At 41.4% G+C, this 20703-nt stretch overlaps 1 protein-coding gene across 2 annotated transcripts in view; it reads left to right on the top strand.

The window, feature by feature from the left end:
- LOC105027180 (globoside alpha-1,3-N-acetylgalactosaminyltransferase 1-like) overlaps nucleotides 1-20703 on the top strand; it is a 64605-nt gene that overhangs the window by 28808 nt on the left and 15094 nt on the right. The window contains exon 1 of one of the 2 annotated variants that reach the window (XM_034287397.1): nucleotides 18573-18734. The exons of the other annotated variant lie outside the window; for it this stretch is intronic. Within the exon in view, the coding sequence (XP_034143288.1) occupies nucleotides 18667-18734 (68 nt within the window). The 5' untranslated portion in view covers nucleotides 18573-18666. Of the gene's footprint in view, nucleotides 1-18572; nucleotides 18735-20703 lie in introns of those variants that run through there. 2 annotated transcript variants of the gene reach the window in all.

The following is a 20703-nucleotide window of genomic DNA, read 5'->3' as shown; positions in this document are numbered from 1 at the left end:
TGGCATACACTAACAGCTGAGCATTGTCACATAGGTCAGTGGACTCATCCACAGCTAAGCCTACACATGGTGCCTTATGCATGGCTTCATCTAGCTGGGTTAGCACATCCTGAGTTAACATTTCACTTTTCTTTGTGGCAGATGATGTTGACATCGGAATTTGCTTTATTTTATCACAAAGCTAATTTTTTTGTTTTCCCTCAAGTAGTGTTTCAACTACTGCACTCATGCATTCTTTGACAACCCCCCCATCTGTAAATGGCTTTTTGTGTTGACCCAAAATCCAAGAAAGTCTGAGGGAACACTCAAGAGCGCGGGCAGTGAATGTGTGGCTCAGGATCCTGGTGGACTGGTCATATTGGGCTCTGAGACTACTTGTTTTCTGTGATCTCAATTCAGATTTGAGTGGGTATGTTTGTTCAAAACCTTTATGTTTTGTCTCATAATGGCGTTTCACATTGGCACTTTTAATAAGTGCCACGGTTTCTGCACCTTTTGAGACACACTGGTTTAGTGCTCCCATTGGGAAGTCTGAACAGAAATGAATCTGTCCATTCTGGATTAAATGCTCTGTTTTCACTGTCCACTTTTCTTTTTTTGGAGAGTGACATTTGTTCCTTTTTTTTCTCTGTTACCCTTTTTCTGCCTCACTCGTCTGTATCTCTCCCTTTCTCCGTCTTGCTCGTATTTTCCTCAACTTTCTCCATCTCGCTCGTATTTTCCTCAACTTACTCCGGCACACTCATCTGTATCTCTCCCTTTGTTTTCTACATGTATTGTTTTCTTTTTAATCCGATTTTCTTTTCCGGTGTAACTTGCCTCTAACTCACATCTAAACTGTAGAGTCCCAATCATAGACATAATAAAGAGTAGACCCCACATTGGCTGCTGGTCGCGAGAAATCCGAACCCCATCTTGGACCGGTCGTACTCCTAGTTGCGTAGCAGCAGAAGCAACGATGCCAGAGCACTGTGCAGCATATTCCTGCTCAAATCGGTGGACCATCGAAAGCAGGGCTCGGTGGATTACTTTTCACAAGTAAGATTGAACATTACCGTACTATTGGTTGTATTTTGTGACTAGAATATTACCAGAGAGTTGAGAAGGAGCAAGGTTACTGTTACTGTCCTGCACCAGCCGGTGTTCACCCAGCTATGAACAGAGACTTGATTAGTCATATTCCATAACACTGGCTTAGATTACAACTGACACAAGAATGCTATTGTAGAAATAAAACAAATATTACTGGTATAACATTGGCCAGCTGTGGCACAGACTGTATCATATATAGTCGTATATATAAATAAAAGACAGTATAATCAGTGTTGGGCAATACTAGCTTAGCTAGTAACTTAGTATTTTGGTGGTAGCTTCTCTATTTCCAGAGTCAATGAACTTTTCAGTAGTAGTAACTCCTTTATTTACAAAGTAGCTTGGCCACACAAGCTACACTTTTCTTGTCATGTGAAATTAGCGCAACTTAAAGTAGCTTCCTATGTAGTGAACTAGCCTACTGCTGTGTTTTTGTTATGCGTAGTGTTCCTAAGATGCTCCTAACTGCTTCAGTTTTGTTTGTCTGAATTGTTTTGTATTCAGTATGTTTTTCAGGTCCTAGATGCTTCTAAATGGTATGTATTACACAACATCAACGTTATGCAGGTGTCAGAAAGATTGGGATGTATGTTGATATGATGTTATGTTTTTCAAATGTGTGGCATCTCCTCTTCTTTTTATAACAGACTGCAAACGTCTGGGGACTGAGGAGACAAGTTGCTCAAGTTAATGAATGGGAATGTTGTCCCATTCTTGTCTAATACTGTCTTCTAGTTGCTCAACTGTCTTAGGTGTTCTTTGTCGCAACTTCCTCTTTATGATGCGCCAAATGTTTTCTATGGGTGAAAGATCTGGACTGCAGGCTGGCCATTTCAGTACCCGGATCCTTCTTCTATGCAGCCATGACATTGTAATTGATGCAGTATGTGGTCTGGCATTGTCATGTTGGAAAATGCAAGGTCTTCCCTGAAAGAGACGACGTCTGGATGGGAGCATATGTTGTTCTAGAACTTGGATATAACTGTCAGCATTGATGGTGCCTTTCCAGATGTGTAGGCTGCCCATGCCACACGCACTCATGCAACCCCATACCATCAGAGATGCAGGCTTCTGAACTGAGCGCTGATAACAACTTGGGTTGTCCTTGTCCTCTTTAGTCCGGATGACATGGCGTCCCAGTTTTCCAAAATGAACTTCAAATTTTGATTAGTCTGACCAACAGTTTTCCACATTGCCACAGTCCATTTTAAATGATCCTTGGCCCAGAAAAAACGCCTGCGCTTCTGGATCCTGTTTAGATACGGCTTATTTTTTGACCTGTAGAGTTTTAGCCGGCAAAGGCAAATGGCACGGTGGATTATGTTCACCGACAATGTTTTCTGGAAGTATTCCTGAGCCCATGTTGTGATTTCCACTACAGTATCATTCCTGTATGTGATGCAGTGCCGTCTGAGGGCCCGAAGATCAAGGGCATCCAGTATGGTTTTCCGGCCTTGACCCTTACGCACAGAGAATGTTCCAGATTATCTGAATCTTTGGATGATATTATGCACTGTAGATGATAACTTCAAACTCTTTGCAATTTTTCTCTGAGAAACTCCTTTCTGATATTGCTCCACTATTTTTCGCTGCAGCATTGGGGGAATTGGTGATCCTCTGTCCATCTTGACTTCTGAGAGACACTGCCACTCTGAGAGGCTCTTTTTATACCCCATCATGTTGCCAATTGACGTAATAAGTTGCAAATTGGTCCTCCAGCTGTTCCTTATCCGTACATTTAACTTTTCTGGCCTCTTATTGCTACCTGTCCCAACTTTTTTGGAATGTGTAGCTCTCATGAAATCCAAAATGAGCCAATATTTGGCATGACATTACAAAATGTCTCACTTTCAAAATTCGATATGTTATCTATATTCTGTTGTGAATTAAATATAAGTTTATGAGATTTGTAAATTATTCCATTCCTTTTTTACTCACAATTTGTCCAAACTTTTTTGGAATCGGGTTTGTTTAACCAAAGCCTTGGTAGCTTCAACAATGAGTTACGCAGGGCCAGACAGCAACATTTGATCAACAAGAATATCAAAAATACCCGTGCTCTATTTGTCATGTTCAACAAGCTTACAACGCCAATAAAGCAGATAGCATCTGAAATGTAATGAATTTGCGTGTTTATTTACTGAAATAATTATAAGTATTAGACAGACCATCAGAACTATACAGTCTAACAAGGACTCTGTACCATCACCATGACCATCAAGACATAACTTGGTTATTATGTCGCAATTTAATACAATTGATCATAAATGCCTAGAAGAAACAGTTTGACATCTTAAAGCTTTTACATGCTGTCTCGACACACTGCCACCAGACTTAAAAACAGCTGCCATTAAGCCCCTATAAAAAAAGAAAACACTGGATGCATCTATAATGAACAACTATAGACCTGTATGAAATCTCCCTTTTATAGCCAAGATCATTGAGAAGGTTGTCTTCAATCAACTCATCAATTTTGTGACCACATGCGGTCTCTTGGACAAATTTCAGTCAGGCTTCCGACCTCATCACAGTACTGAAATGACCCTGATAACATTTTTAAATGGGCCATCATTAGGAGGCTGATGGTTGAGAATGCTGCTTATTGCAGTTACAATATAGTTGATCTGACCTCTAAATGTTACAAAGTTAAAAAAAGGTGAACATGTGCGGTGGACCTGTGAACAACTACTTCAGTGTCAGATAAACTGTTCTGAAAGTCCTTTGTCGAGACCTGTGGGTTCTGTTATGTAGGTTTTCATGCAAACCATTGTGATATTTTCTCCTTCCTTTGACTTGCACTGTTCAATTTAGCAGCATTGTTCTAGAAAGTTGAAATTGGTAAAATAACATTTTCAGTTTTGATTTTTCCATAGCCTGTTGCAGAAAGGTGGCAGGTTTCACTTTGCACCATGTAGAGGTCAGGTCAACATCTGTTTACAGAAATATGAATTCATCCAGAGGTGACTGGAACAAGTACATCTTATAATTCTAGACGTGGTGAACTGGCGTAGCTGACACCGGGCCGGGGTGCAAGGTGTCCTTACAGGCAAGTTAAGAAGCGATTAATACACAAAAGCTGATCCTACCATATATTGACCTACCAGCTGACATCTGACTGTAATAACAGCATAGAAACACACAACATTAAATAAAAATACAAGATAGTTTTATGATGGAGGCCAAGCACGGCCCCCCACCCATCGTCAGCCCAGGTGCAACCCCCAATATTTACACCACTGACATGGTTATGGACTTAAAACCATGTTGGGAGGAATGTAAGTGTTACATGTCTTGGGATTGATTATCTGAAGTCTAATCTAACCCTTACCCTAAAAGTTGATACAGTAGCATGAATTAAAAGTAGAACAGGTCCAAAAGAGCACAACAGAAAGTAAATTACTGTAGTGCAAAATCTAAAAGTTAAAGGCTTATCCTAAAAGAAATACACAGTGAAATGATTTGCCACTTAGACAATTAAACATTGAATGAATCCATCAAATATTCAAAACATTACATTTAAACACAGACAAAACTAAACAGTTTCCTTTTGTACTGTGTATTCAGCTTTGCCCAGATTCTGTAGGCCTTGGTTTCATCCTATCATGTTGTACGCCCAGGTGAACACTTCCACAACACTTACCAGTTTAACTAAATTAACTAAATTGTGATTTTTGGATCTTGTAATTTTTCTTGTGTGGAAACCAGCATTAGCCGATGGTTTAAATACAGCTAATAGGTATCATCATCAACAAAACATATTAACAGAGAAGCTCAAAATTAACGCTAAGTCCTCTTTTGTCCATTCTTGCCTGTTTGCATATAGTGACAGGTGGATCAGTGTCATCATGAAACTTTAGCTAGTTATAACGCACCCTAATTGACTAGAGCTGGCTAACAAGAATCCTACCTCGTCGCTCTCTCATCTCTCATCTCTCATCTTCATCCGCTTATCCGGTATCGGGTCGCGGGGGCAGCAGCTCCAGCAGGGGACCCCAAACTTCCCTTTCCCGAGCCACATTTGCGAGCTCTGACTGGGGGATCCCAAGGCGTTCCCAGGCCAGTGTCGAAATATAATCTCTCCACCTAGTCCAGGGCCTACCCCCAGGTCTCCTCCCAGCTGGACGTGCCTGGAACACCTCCCTAGGGAGACGTCCTGGGGGCATCCTTACCAGATGCCCGAACCACCTCAACTGGCTCCTTCTTTCGGTCATGACCCAGCCTTTATGACCATAGGTGAGGGAAGGAACGAGATACTTGAACTCCTTTACTTGGGGTAACTGTTAAGAATTTTACATGTACCAGAATGTCTGAAGAAGGACGAGGCTTCGGTCCAAATGGCAATTTAGCACAAAGATTTATTAATATGAATTGATAAGTCAAAATACATGAAATACACTGCAGCGGTCAAATATTTGCTCAACCCTCGAGCTTCCACAAAATATTCACCCCGAATCAAGATCGAACATTGGTTTTGATTCTCCCGCCACAGGGGCGGTTACTTTTCACTCTCGTGAGTAAAACCCATCCTTATTGGCTCTTCATTGGCATGGTACATGTTGGACGAATCTCTTTGTTTTCGCTGTCCAATGAAGAAGGGCATGCTCTAAACTCTCGGTCATAGATCAACAGGTTCTTTGCATACAGGTGTAAAATCTTAACCAGGTTACAGTAATTTACATTCTATTGTCCTAACCTAGACTAGAACATCAGGGGGTTGGAGACAGAAGGTCTCTTTGTGCTGTATAGGGGGCAGTTTCATTTGTATGTTAATTGTGGGGTTTCAATCCTGTCTCTCTATCTGAGCCAGGTGTAAAGTCTGAGTGAGTGTAATTTATGGAGTTCTAAACATTTTATGGTATTTGTATTCAATCATATTTCCCTAACCTGGCTGCAGCATACAATTTAATAAAACAAAAACATAAGAATACATGGTTATTAAATCAGCATTATTTAAACTTCATTTATCTCAACATAACTCCTAATTCCCTACCAAGAGGAGGCACTCCATCGGTTTCCTGCTGAGAACCATGGCCTCAGATTTAGAGGTCCTAATCCTCATCCCGACTGCTTCGCACTCGGCTGCGAATCGGTCCAGTGAGTGCTGAAGGTCACAGACCGATGATGCCATCAGCAAAAAGCAGCGATGAGATCCCCAGCCCACCAAACTGCAACCCCTCCCCACCCTGACAACGCCTCGATACTGTCCATGAAAGTTACAAACAGGATTGGTGACAAAGCGCAGCCCTGGAGGAGGCCAACCCCCACCTGAGTCTGACTTACTACCGAGAACCCAAACACAGATTTTAATAGCTTGCTAGTTACAGAACACAGAAAACACGACAACCCTTATAGCTACATTTAAATGTAATAATTTAGTAGATAAGCAATCTTAGTGAACATGTGTGCTCAAAAGAAAACTGAACTGACCCCTGTTCAAAAGTCAGCATACCCTTAGTTCTTAATACTGTGTTGTTACGTCTCCAGTGCTTTCTTTTGCTCTGTGTTCGTATGTGTTTTTGTCCTTTGGTGTTCTATGTGGTGGTTGCAGGCTAATTGGCTTCCTGATCGCCAGTTGCAGCTGATTGGTCGGTTTTGGGCTGATTGGAGAGCCCCTACGCCCGCTCGTCAGTGGTTGCAGCTGGTTTTGCCTGCATATAAGCCACAGTTCTAGTGTCTCACAAAGGAGTCACACATGCTGTTGCTTTTGATCTGTGTTGCTATCTGTAAGGTAGAAGGAACGTTTGTGATTAAGTGTTGTGGCAAGTGTCTGTGTTCAAACTTTATGTGCATTGTGGCAATTGTTTGTGTTTAAACCGTTTTCATTTGTTTCCAGGGGGAAGGGGAAAGCCATTGTGCTTTAGGCAAGAGGCCCTGGGGCATACACCTCCCGTAGCTTTACTCTGTCTAAAACCACTAGGTAAGACCTGGGTGGACCACCCCCTGTAGTTTGGTTCGAGCACCGGCGCAAGAGGTGCTAGTCAGGTAAGATCTTGGTTTGACAGGTAAGGTAGGGTTAGAGGGTTTGGGTTTACTTTTATGTTCTTTGCTTTGGTTCCGTCCAGCCCCTTTTCCCTGAATTACAGTTATGTTCATTAAATAGTCCTGAAAACGGTAGTCCTGTCTCTGTCATCCATTCTCGCACCCACAACCCCATACCCATTCTGTCAAGCCCTAGGGTGCTTTACGTGTAGCGGGGTGTTACGCTCTCTCCTCCGGGAGGCGTGTGTAACGTATATTGCCCCCTTTAGCATCAATGACAGCGTGAAGTCTTTTGTAATAGTTGTCTCTGAGACCCTGTATTCGTGCAGGTGGTATAGCTGCCCATTCGTCTTGGCAAAATGCCTCCAAGTCATGCAAATTATTTTGTCGTCTTGTATGAACCGCACGATTGGGATCACCCCAGAGTGGCTCGATGATATTAAGGTCAGGAGACTGTCATGGCCACTCCAGAACCTTCAACTTTTTCTGCTGTAACCACTGGAGGGTCAACTTGGCCTTGTGCTTAGGGTCATTGTCATGCTGGAATGTCCAAGAGTGTCCCATGTGCAGCTTTCTTGCAGAAGAATGCAAATTGTCTGCCAGCATTTTCTAATAACATGCTGCATTCATCTTGCCCTCAATTTGAACAAGGTTCCCTGTGCCTTTAGAGTTCACACACCCCCAAAATATTAGTGAGCCACCACCATGCTTCACAGTGGGGATGGTATTCTGTTCACTATCATCATAGTACTGAGACTGCACTCGTGAAGGTAACAAATGACCTTCTAATGGCCTCAGACAAAGGTTCCGCATCCGTCCTGTTGCTTCTTGATCTTAGTGCTGCTTTTGACACTATTGATCACTCCCTTCTCTTAGAGAGACTGGAAACCAATATTGGGCTACGTGGACATGTTCTAGCCTGGTTTAAATCTTATTTATCTGAAAGATATCAGTTCGTTAGTGTGGATGGCATATCCTCTGACAAGTCAAAGGTATGCTTTGGAGTTCCTCAAGGCTCGGTTCTGGGCCCATTACTTTTCTCACTATACATGCTCCCTCTGGGCGATGTAATCCGAAATCACAATATTAACTTTCACTGTTATGCTGATGACACACAGTTATATATTTCAATGAAGCATGGAGAAGCCCCTAAATTAGCTATTTTGGAAGCATGCGTTTCAGATATTAGGAAGTGGATGACAGAGAATTTCTTGCTCTTAAACTCAAATAATACAGAAATGCTCCTTTTAGGACCCAAAAAAACAAAGAGCGTTGTTAGCAGATCTCACTGTGAACCTCGACGGCTGCATGGTCGTATCCCAAAAAACTGTAAAAAACCTTGGCGTTACCCTTGACCCTGACCTCTCCTTTGAAGAACATATAAAATATGTCTCAAGAGTTGCTTATTTTCATCTTCGAAACTTCCTATCAAAAACTGATGCAGAAAAATTTATCCATGCTTTCGTTACTTCTAGATTAGATTACTGCAATGCTCTTATCTCTGGTTATCCAGACAAATTAATAAATAAACTTCAATTAGTGCTGCACACAGCTGCTAGAATCCTAACTAGAACAAAAAAATTTGAACACATTACTCCTGTCCTGGCATCCTTACATTGGCTGCCTGTTAGGGTTAGGGCTGATTTTAAGGTTTTACTCTTAACCTATAAATCAATACATGGACTTGCTCCTACTTACCTTGCTGAAATGATCCAGCCATACATACCTACACGTAACCTTAGATCGCAAGACGCAGGCCTTTTAATTGTACCTAGAATTTCTAAACAAACAATTGGCGGCAGGGCCTTTTCTCATAGAGCTCCACTCCTGTGGAATGATCTGCCAATTAAGGTTAGAAATGCAAACTCAGTGCAAACTTTCAAGTGTCTACTAAAAACTCATCTCTACAGCACGGTTTATAATTAGGTGTAGCCTGGCCCGGGGGCGTGAAGGTGACCAGTAGGCTTGATACTGTCCACCCTTGCTGTCTTGCCAGGTGGGCTCTCGTCGCCACTGGGATGCCCTCCCTCCAATGCCCTTCGGGGGAAGAGTCACTGGCTTGTTGTTGACTCTCTATTGCGCACTTGTGCAGTTGGGCTGTACGCTGCTAGCAATACTCGGCCCTCATTCAGGGGGGTTGCGGTTGGTGGGTGTCCCTTTTGTTGATGCCTGGCAATGTGGTTGGATTGATTTCCTGCCTGTTGGGCCCTGTCCGGGGCCTCCCCCGGGTAGGGCCACAGTGTCACCGGACCCCCCCGTCTCAGTTTCCAAGGTGTTACGCTGCTATATTATTGTGCTGGGGGACATGAGGGATGTACTACTAACTTTTCTCAGTTTCCTCCAATTTAAAATTTTAGAAGGAGATGAGGTCCTGGTCCACACCTGCGGATTACCTGGTTTGGGGGGACCGTTGCTGTTCCTGTCCTTGTCCACCTGGTCATACTTCTGACCTAGTCTAAAATCAAATATACTCTGGATTTAGCCAAGAGAAATGTATTTATTATTCCAATTGGACTCTTAATATCTCACCCGGCACAGCCAGAAGAGGACTGGTCACCCCTCTGAGCCTGGGTCCTCTCTAGGTTTCTTCCTAAAATTCGACCTTCTTAGGGAGTTTTTCCTAGCCACTGAAATTCAACACTACTGTTGTTTGCTCCTTGGGGTTTAAGGCCGGATGTCTCTGTAAAGCACTTTGTGACAACTGCTGTTGTAAAAAGCGCTTTATAAATAAATTTTGATTGATTGATTGACTATAGGCCTTGTTGACCCCTCTCCAAACATAGCGTTAATGGTTGTGACCATAAAGATCTATTTTGGTCTCGTCACTCCAAATTACAGTGTGCCAGAAGCTGTGAGGCTTGTCAAGGTGTTGTCAAGCATATTGTAATCAGGCTTTCTTGTGGCATTGGCTCAGTAAAGGCTTCTTTCTGGCAACTCTACTATGCAGCTCATTTTTGTCTAAGTATCGTTGTATTGTGCTCCTTGAAACAATAATATAATATTTTTCCAGAGCAGCCTGTATTTCTCCTGAGAACCTGTGAATCTTTCTTAAAATCCAACAATTGTTCTGGCAGTTGTGGCTGAAATTTTTCTTGGTCTACCTGACCTTGGCTTGGTATCAGAGATCCTCGAATTTTCCACTTCTTAATAAGTGATTGAACAGTACTGTCTGGCATTTGCCAGGCTTTGGATATCTTTTTATATCCTTTTCAATCTTTATAAAGTTGCATTGCCTTGTTATGCAGGTCTTTTGACAGTTCTTTTTCTGCTCCTCATGGTTCAGTATCTAGCCTGATCAGGGCATCCAGGTGAGAGCTAACAAACTCATTGACTATTTCTACACAGACACTAATTGCAATTTAAAAAGCCACAGACATGGGAAATTCACCTTTAACCCTTAAGTTATGTTAGGATCAAATTGACCCGTTTCTTGAATTTGATAGGTCTGAAATACCATTTAGGTTATTTTGATCTGCACGAAACTTGAAAATATCTTCAAGATTGTGATTCTAAACGTATTAAACAAAAAGCGACCAAATGTAACATCTTTAAGGGCCTTAAAAATGTTTTTACATTTGTAATGTTGATGGCGAATCAATGAAAATGCTTGTTGAAAATCCTGCTAGGTGCAGATATAGAGGAGAAACTGTCTTAATACACATCAAAACACTTACACACACACACACACACATACACACATACATACATACACACACATACACTGCACTTACTGTACAAATTATGCCTGGCACGGTCAGTGTTTGTTGCAGTACTTCTTCACCAGGTTCTACGAGGTAAAGCATTGTCACATTTTTTAGATTTTTCACCCACAGAGACCCTTTGTAATGTCTAACATAACACACACTAAAAGTTCAATCACCTCTCACCTTTCAGAAACACAAGTTATTATTATCTTTGTTACTATTGTAACTGAACTTCTCGTGGGTAAGGCTTTGTTGGGTAGTGTGTGGAAGGACCCAGGAAGTACTGTTCATAACAGCTAAGGACCCTGTCCATATGTTATTTTGTCCAAAAATGAATCAGCAGATAGCTTCTGGGATACAAAGACAGGGATATAAATATTCCATGCAACCTTATCACTTGAGATTGTATATTCTCCAGAGAAGTTCACTTCGATTACTGTGACAAAGGTCAGCATGTCGTGTGAGAGCCTTCCCAGAAAACTATTGTAGGGATATTTTCATAAAATGTTATTTCACATTAACCTGATGAAGAGTAGACAGAATGTCTCATGTGATCACCTGTATATTAATTGAGTGTTAATTGATAAAACATTTAACCAGGGCTCATATTATTTTCCCAAACAGTTTAATGGTTAAGAGAGAGTGATGAACTATTGTTCCCATGGTCAGTGCAATGAGTGGTTGTTGTTATCTCATATTGAGGACAGAAGGACCTGTAGCTTGTCCTTGACTGTCTTGGCAAAATCTTGGGAGGATAAGTGAGCCCATAGATAAGGAAATCTTTCCATTTCAGAGAATATGCTGAGTCATGATTGGTAGTGGCTGGGGGAGCAAATCCCAGAGGGTTGTGAAAAACATTGATGGAAGATTCGAGAAGGATCCATCCAGAAATTAGCATAATGGGAGGACCTAATATCATTGTATAACCATATTGTATAAAAAGGTGTGTTTAATGTTTGGAAGTCGGTTGTTCTGCAGATCAGCACGGCTTCATGACGTCTAGAACAGTGGTGTAGTCTACGTGATACGCAGGTATACGCCGTATACCCACTAGGAAAAGTCAAGGATTTCCGTATACCCACTTACAAAAGCGCGATGGTACGTAACAACAACGTTGTGACAGAACGTTCTCATTTTCATTCAGAAATTCACCCCGTCTGTGTTGTGAACATAGACTGTAAAAATAATGGACGACGCCCTTTCGCTCTTTTCCATTGGTGAAAAATGAAGCCACCAGTGTCCTGATACGGCGCTGACATCTTGGACTTGCGTCTGCGCAGATAGCGATCTTGGGACCAGTTATGCGCAGTAGTTATGCGCAGTAGCGAGAAGGAAGTAAAGCCGTAAAGCCGCAAAATCAACGGCCCCACCCCGGTGCCCCGCCCTCACTCTCCCTCGCAGAATGCGCATATCGTAATCAATCGCAAGTCCAAGTACAGTACAACCTTTGCTTGTTAAACCAAGACGATATGTTATAGCCTAACTTACATCATGTTTAACCTTAATTTAGAATAGGCCTAATACAAAAATAATTGGTAACTTCTAGCTAACGATCACCTGCTAGCTATTAACATGGCTATTAACGAGGCTTGTTGTCTTTTAGCTAACGTTAGCTAGCCCATTACATTAATTAAATAGCTTATAAACTTACCGAAAAAAATTCAAAGATCGATTGGAAATGCCAGATCGGTTAGCACAATGTACTGCAGAACAACCCATTATGTCCGTGTGAAATTATATCAATTATAGAAATTTAGAGATTAAATGTAAAGTTCCAATCTCCTCAGTCCTCCGAAGATTCAGTGGCTCCTCGGCTCAGATAGCTGTCAATCACAGCTGTGAATCACAACGTCACACCACCGTTTTTAGAGCATTAAATAACTAATTAAAAACAAACTTATTTTAAAAACAAACTCTTGAATTTACATTAGCGTGATAAAAACTACAGTAAATGACAGAAACCAGCTTCGGAAAAAATATATTTGAAGGGTAATTTAATTGTTTAGTTGGTCTCGCGTCCCATTGAATAAAATGGGGAGGGCGGGGTTTATGACCTATACTGGGACCACTCACCAGGGGGCGATCGAGACGTTTTGGCTTCACTTTTCAGGGCTTGTGCGGCACGCTTGGTTGTGAAGCACTGACAGTTGGACCTTTGAGGCTTCCGTGGCGGTGCCCTGGTTACCTTTGGTTACCTTATATACCGTATATATGTCAATGAACGTTACTAAGCAACAACAAGTTGTTTCTCGCAACTAGCTAGCTAGGTAGAGCAGATCGAGCCAATGAAACGTAAACAGACCCAAAAAACACTATTTCAGTGTTTTAAAAAGTCCGTCCCTGAAGCTACTGCCGCGTCGGGTGACACAGCTGCCGCAGATCATGACGACCGGATTACTGTTACAGAAAACCAGCCCGACAATCCAACCGCAACGTTACTGTTACCTGGTAAGTGACAGTATCATAGATATATTGTTCTATATCTATGGACAGTATCTTATATGATGTTGTGTGTGTGTGTGTGTGTGTGTGTGTGTGTGTGTGTGTGTGTGTGTGTGTGTGTGTGTGTGTCTGAGTACAGCAGTAAACAGAATACAATGTTTATATTTTCTTGTTTCAGATGATGAGGGAGATGGTGCAAATTCATGGCCAGCATTGTGGACTGAAAGTCAGGCTAGGGAGTTTAAAACCAGGCATCCTTGGTTAGAGTGGAGGGACAGAAAGTTAGGTAAATATCAGCACACATGCAAAGCTGATATAAGCAATGGAAATTCATAAGGTCAATGACTATGCAAATGAGAGTAAATTCATGGTCATCTTAAATGTGCATTACTTTACACAATTAAATGACTATATTATAATGTTATCAGTGGTCAGATAATTAACTAAAATAGAAAGAGTGGAGCTTTTTTCTCCTTTCGTCTACTTTTTATGCATTTGTTAGCCATGGTGTTGAAGATTGTAAACAGTTTATTAAATACTTTTGAGTAAATTTAGGCCCTGTTCAGCAGATGTTATTGCTAATAGATACAAAACTTGTATGATGATGCTAATTATTAGTCATGGTTTTGTTTACTTCCAGGTTGTGCAAAAAATCAACCACCATCCTTACTGAAAAAGGACTATCCATGTCTGAGGAGTGGGTGCACTTTAAGATCCAGTCATCAAGTGCAAACAGATCCACAGCTCTGTCCTCTTTGAGGAACAAAATCAGAAGACATGAGACATCGAGGGCACATGAAATAGCCCAGGAGCTCACTGAAAAGGGTAGGCAGGATGTACTTGGAACTTTGGTGAAATCGATGTCAGAGACTGTGTTGGCTGAGACGGATGCTGTATTCAGAACAGCATACTACCTCGCAAAGATGAACCGACCTTTCACTGACCACGACAATCTTATTGAGCTTCAACAACAAAATGGTGTTAACATGGCACTAGTCTCCACTCGAGGTACAGTTCCACAAAAATTGTGGAACACCTGGCAAAAGAGATGCAGAAAAAAATAGTTAACAGTATTGTGTCATCTCCAAGCAAATTGTCTGTTCTCATTGACGAGGCTACATCTCTCAGCCACAAGTCTGCCATGATTGTAAATGTTAAAGCCTCAGTAGATGGAGCTACTCCTGAATTTGTGTTCCTAGAGCTGGTTGAGCTGGAGAGCCAAAGGGCAGAGGGTATAGAAGAAGCTCTACTTAACTGTCTAGACACTGCAGGCTTCAGTGAAGAGTGGCTTCAAAAAAATTGGGTCTCATTTGTTTCTGATGGAGCCAGTGTCATGTTAGGCAAGAACTCTGGTGTGGCAACCAGGCTTACTGCAAGATACCCAAACCTCTTCACATGGCACTGCATGAACCACCGTTTGGAATTGGCTGTATCTGATGCTGTGGATGAGGTTCAGGCAGTGAATCACTTCAAAACCTTCATGGAGAAGATCCACAACCTGTACAGTCAGTCTAATAAAAATTCATGGGAGCTTCTGGAAGCAGCGCAAGAAGTGGGCTCACAAGTCCTCAAAATTGGCAGAGTTTTATCTACGCGATGGGGGCTGTGTAAAGGCTCTGTAAAGGCTGTGTGGAGATCCTATGAAGCGCTCAACAGGCACTTTGAAAATGCTGCAGGAGACAAAACAAGAAACAGCAAAGAGAGACAAACTTACAGAGGCCTGGCACATCGTATGCAAAGCAAGGAATTTCTGTGTGACCTTGGACTCATGTATGATGCACTGTCTGAGCTTGCAAACCTGTCCCAGCAACTCCAGGCCCATTCAATCACACTCTTGAGAGCAGACCAGCTTCTGAAGAGCACCATCAGAGTGCTGACATCATTCAAAGACACCCCAGGAGAGAAATCAAAGGAGGCACTGGCAGCACAGGCTTTGGGACAATTTGGATCAGTTCCACTCGAGTCAAATGCAAAGCTAACACCAATCAATGCAAAGCAGTTCCTACAAAGTCTGATTAACAACATGGAGAAGCGGCTCTCATTTGAAGGTGAAATGCTTCATGATCTCAGCATTCTGGATATAAGCAACTGGCCATCAACACCTGGCATACGGCATGGGGAGACACAAGTAAAAAGACTGTAAGACTTTTTGAGCCAAGAAAGTATGTGACAACATGGATAAGAAGCCATCGCTCTGCCACACAACCAAGGAGACAATGCACACCTCAGATGCTGGAGTACAAAAATATTTGGAAAGTTTTGTAGACTACCAGGCTGCCTGCCCCTCTCTGTAGTGACTTAAGGCTGCGTTCAAATAGCCAAAAGGGGATCTGCCGATTGTCCGCAGGGTAGTGTGGCAGTGTGTCGATTAAATTGCTCATTTGCCTCCACTTTCAAATGCAACATTCAAATTACTAGACAAAAAATTCTATCCTGAGAAAAGTGGATTTTGAGGGGTAATAGCTCCATAGAGTCCCATTCATTCTGCACTGGCCTGTGAGAACTCTGGTGGAACTGCAACCAGTTCAGAAGCCGGAAGTAACGAGGGAGTGGAACTTCTTCCTTTTATTATAAATTCTTTGGTTACATTTAACTTTCCCTATCAACCCCCTTCCTTGTGGGAAAAATATAAATTAAAAAAACTCAGGATTGGTTTAACCTGTGGTTAGTCACCTACTGGTAGGCTAAACCTTGACAACCTAATGTTTATATTTTGTTGTGACAGGTATGTAATGTAACTATATGTTGAATATATCGTAACTGTCGTGGATTGGTTTCTGTTTTGCCGTAACTGTTATATTAACTTGCCTTAAACTTGAGACATTAGTTAATGAGTGGCCTGTTGATACCTTGAACCTGTTATGGATGGATAATCTCTAAGGGAAGAGCATGGCTGGTTTTCTTAGTGTGTGATGTCCTGTGGTGTTCAGGTTCAGTTGCATTTTTCAAAAAGTTAAATATGTCTCATCTGTTCTCAACTTTAAGTGTTTTTCCAGGGCTTTCAATAAACGCCATCAATACTGAAGCAGTTGTCCGTGTATACTAGTTTGTATATGGAAACGCCACAGTGCTTAGTGTATGGGGTGTTGCTCTGGGACAGGCGAGTATGAGGCTGGGAGGGGAAATCACAGTATACTCACTACAAAAATATAGACTACACCACTGGTCTAGAACATTAAAAAGTATTGGTTCATTTAGGGAGCCCAGATGTCCCGGCTTCCCCGGGATAGTCCCGGTTTCAAGTTGGGTGTCCTGGGTCCTGACAAATATTTGTAAAAACACTCAAATGTCCTGGATTCAGACATTCACTACCAAACTGTCCCGGTTTTCGCCACAGTAATAATAATAATAATACTGTAATGTTTCCACATATGAGTCGGAGCCAAACAAACAACTGCGTAGCAAAGCAACAAATCTCATCAGAGCTCAAAGCAACCCCCCTGCTCTACCAACCACAAGCACGCATGATGACCAACATGCATGCATAAGCGCATACATGTGCGCGTGCATTAACATGAGGTTACACAAGGGTCAGGGTTCGGGGGTTTGAAAATGTGGTCACCCTAAGTACATTTTGTCCATCATAGCAAATAGAGACACATTTCTGTTTTGGGTGATAAAAACTAGTGTTCATCATATGGTAAAGGGTGTGTGTCACTTTGTGTGTCTGTAACAAGGCCAAACATTCAAGGGTATGTAAACTTACGATTAGGGCCATTTGGGTGATTTCTGTTATCATTACGATTTAAAAAGGAGCCAAAAACCTATGTGATAATAAATGGCTTGATTTGATCACTATCCCTAAATAAAATAGTTTTTTTGCATGATCAGTCATATTTTCAAAATCAATGCCAAAATGTCACAGTTTTCTGCCAGGGTATGCAAAGTTATTTGCATAACTGTATAGCTAGAGGTTGTCATGTGGAAGCACTTACCGAGATCTTCGTCACTGACCCTGTAATTCTTCTTTCATAAACACACCCAAAACACTTAAAAACACCAGACCAACGGCAAACGTCAATGGGTGAAACTTAATATCCATGAACCCCCACATTAAGTAATTGCGCCCAACTTGCCGTCTGCAAAGATACCCTCCTTGTTAAAACACAAGTTCACATTTTTAAAACCGTTTCCACCAGTGAACATTTTCACAGATGATTGCTTGACGATGCAGAGGTCTCAAACTCATGTTTCACAATGGCTTAATGTTTTGAGGAAACAAGATGTATGTATGGGCGTATGAGGGAGTGAGGGAGTGAGGGGAGAGAGAAAGGCCATCTGAGCATAGATAATCAAACCTAGCAGGTGTTCAACAGACTCCTGAAATTAAACCCCCACATACTTGTCTTTACAAAAACAACTGCAGAGGGAGGTTGCCTTGTGCACTATTCTGTTAATTCATGAAATGTGTGGTGGAGGATTAAACATTGAGTATCGCCTCAAACTAGTAGTTTCGCCAGACACCAGATAGCTATAACAAAAAACATGGTTAACTGTTATGTAAAACACCTGTTATGTAAAACAGCTGCCACACATCAACAATGGCTGAGCCGAGAAACTTTCAAGTAAGTGCTGTTGGAATTGTGACAACACCTCCAGCTGTCGTTCTAGATATTCTGCAACCAGATATTTCAATACAAAAGATATCAATATTTCTGGTTATATCAGTTAGATGGTACTCCACAGACAGATAACTCAGGCAACAGCACGCAATCTAGCACATTAGCCTACATAGCAATTAGAAAGCTATTAGTGCAGCATACTGTATCAAACAAGAAACAGAGAAGGCAGTTATAAATAACATTTTCAGTCCACATTGTCTACTGGATGGTAAAGTTCTTTTTTCAAAAACTTTGTCTGTAAAGGCAGCATAACTTTCAGGGTTTTAAAAAACATATTTCATTCTTCAACAAATGAATTTTGTTAGCGTCCTGTCAGAGTGTATGCATGTTATGTTTAGGTAACAAAAGACCACCATTATACATGGTGCGGGGGGTTATAAACAGGGAATTAAGGTAATAGTTCTTTAGCGGGTGAGTGATTTTTTTAATGTTTTCCTAGCATCATTGAGCAGGACCCTTCATGTAAAAGGTGGCTTGCCTCCTGAGAGGAGCCAGGCTGACGTGGATGTGTTCCATTGGTGTGATTCGATGCACCGAAAGAATTGGGTACCTCCTCTCACCCTTCCTCACAAATCATGAGCTTCAACTGTCTCTAACTGACGAATGTTATCGAACTGGTTACCACAACCCACAACACAATTCTCGCCTCAGAAAAGAATAGTTAATTTGTTTCACTGTTGACTTCTTTCTCAAAGGGCAGGTCCTGTATAATTATCTCTTCTCTTATTCTCTCATTCACTGCCCAATAGATGCACATTTTGACTGGAGAGATCTTCGTTCGACACGAAGGATAAACTTTTTTGTTTGGTGACGTTATCAGAGGAACAATGCGTTTTATTCCAGTAACAAAGCCGTATGTTCTTCTTCTCTCTTCTGGATTAATCCTGATTGTAGGGTATGTAAACTATTTAGAAAGCATTTTCTGGTATTTAAGTGGACTTTTGTGATTGATTTGCCTTTTAGTTTGCACTGTGAGTAGATTCAACACACAACTATAAGGCAACTAAATGAGGATATTAGGTTTCTCAGACTGTTCATTTGTACATTGAATCACCTGTGACATTTCGTTGAGCAAACAACTCTGTCACAGCAGATTGGAGTACTATTACATCTGGCCCAGAGTGAGAATGTGTAAGAAATTCCAATAATATCAAGCTGAAGCCCAGCAGACTAGAATTCCACCATTGTTTACTGTCGTTTTATAATGTCCTTTACATCTACCTCTTGCCAAAACTGCCTTGTTAAAACCATTATACCTTATACAGTGGGGATAACAAGTATTTGATTCACTGCCGATTTTACAGGTTTTCCCACTTAAAGAGCATGTAGAAAATCCAGAAAATCACATTGAATGATTTTTAAGTAATAAATTTGTATTTTATTGCATGACATAAGTATTTGATACATCAGAAAAGCAGAACTTAATATTTGGTACAGAAAACTTTGTTTGCAATTACAGAGAACATATGTTTCCTGTAGTTCTTGACCAGGTTTGACTATCTTCTGCTGTCCAGAAGTATTTTTGACATTAATATTGTGGCTGATTAAATTGTTTGACACAATTCAAGCTAAATATTTGTTTTATTGGAAGATGTTAATGATGGTATTTTTTATTTAGTCTTGGTTTTGGCAGACCAGCCCAACATAAACATATTAGAGAACACAAAATATGTAAACATATCTAAACATTCACACTATATACCGGGCGGGTTATATCCTGAATAAATGGAAATACTGCTATCTGACACTGTAGACCAGGCGTATGATATCACAAAACATTTTCCGGTTCCCATTGCACTGGTAACCCCTATTTACATTATATATATTCCCACTTACAAAGCATGTAGAAGTCTGTATTTTTTATCATAGCTACTCTTCAACTGTGAGTGACGGAATCTAAAACAAAAATCCAGAAAATCACATTGTATGATTTTTAAGTAATTAATTTGAATTTTATTGCATGACATAAGTATTTGATACATCAGAAAAGCAGAACTTAATATTTGGTACAGAAAACTTTGTTTGCAATTACAGAGATCATATGTTTCCTGTAGTTCTTGACCAGGTTTGCACACACTGCAGCAGGGATTTTGTCCCACTCCTCCATACAGACCTTCTTCAGATCCTTCAGGTTTCGGGGCTGTTGCTGGACAATACAGACTTTCAGCTCCCTCCAAATATTTTCTATTGGGTTCAGGTCTGGAGACTGGCTAGGCCACTCCAGGACCTTGAGATGCTTCTTACGGAGCCACTCCATAGTTGCCCTGGCTGTGTGTTTCGGGTCGTTGTCATGCTGGAAGACCCAGCCACGACCCATCTTCAATACCCTTACTGAGGGAAGGAGGTTGTTGGCCAAGATCTCGCGATACATGGCCCCATCCATCCTTCTCTCGCTGTAGTACATGCGCTTCTCTCTGTAGTATGTAATGTGTGCTTCTCTTTCACTTGCATGCGGTGACATATGAAGTAAGTGAAACGTAGAGCCTCTGAAAGGGTCAATCTGCAGTTAAAAACATGTTTTAATTTGTGAAAGGAGGATCTATTTCCCAGGTAGAAGCCAGGTATATTGTACAGTAACAACACCAGTTAGCATTCCAAACCACTCTCACTTGCTTCCCGCTCGCGCTAGAGTGTTTAAAATTCACTTTAACAAATGTCTACTTGTGTATTTTATTATGTTCTATTTAGAACCAAGTTCGGGAGCAGATATCCTTCTATTAACCCATTCATACATGCTACACAGGAGTATCATACACTACACCAGGGGTGTCAAACCGGTTCCACGGAGGGCCGAGTGTCTGCAGGTCTTTGGGTTTTCCTTTAAATTGGTTCCCAGGTCAGACCTGAACAACCAGGTGGGGGTA

The sequence above is a fragment of the Esox lucius genome, chromosome 17 (assembly GCF_011004845.1).
Source record: "Esox lucius isolate fEsoLuc1 chromosome 17, fEsoLuc1.pri, whole genome shotgun sequence".
Classification (NCBI taxonomy): Eukaryota; Metazoa; Chordata; class Actinopteri; order Esociformes; family Esocidae; genus Esox; species Esox lucius.
Note: the sequence above shows the minus strand (reverse complement) of the source record. Positions and strands in the feature narration are given on the sequence as shown.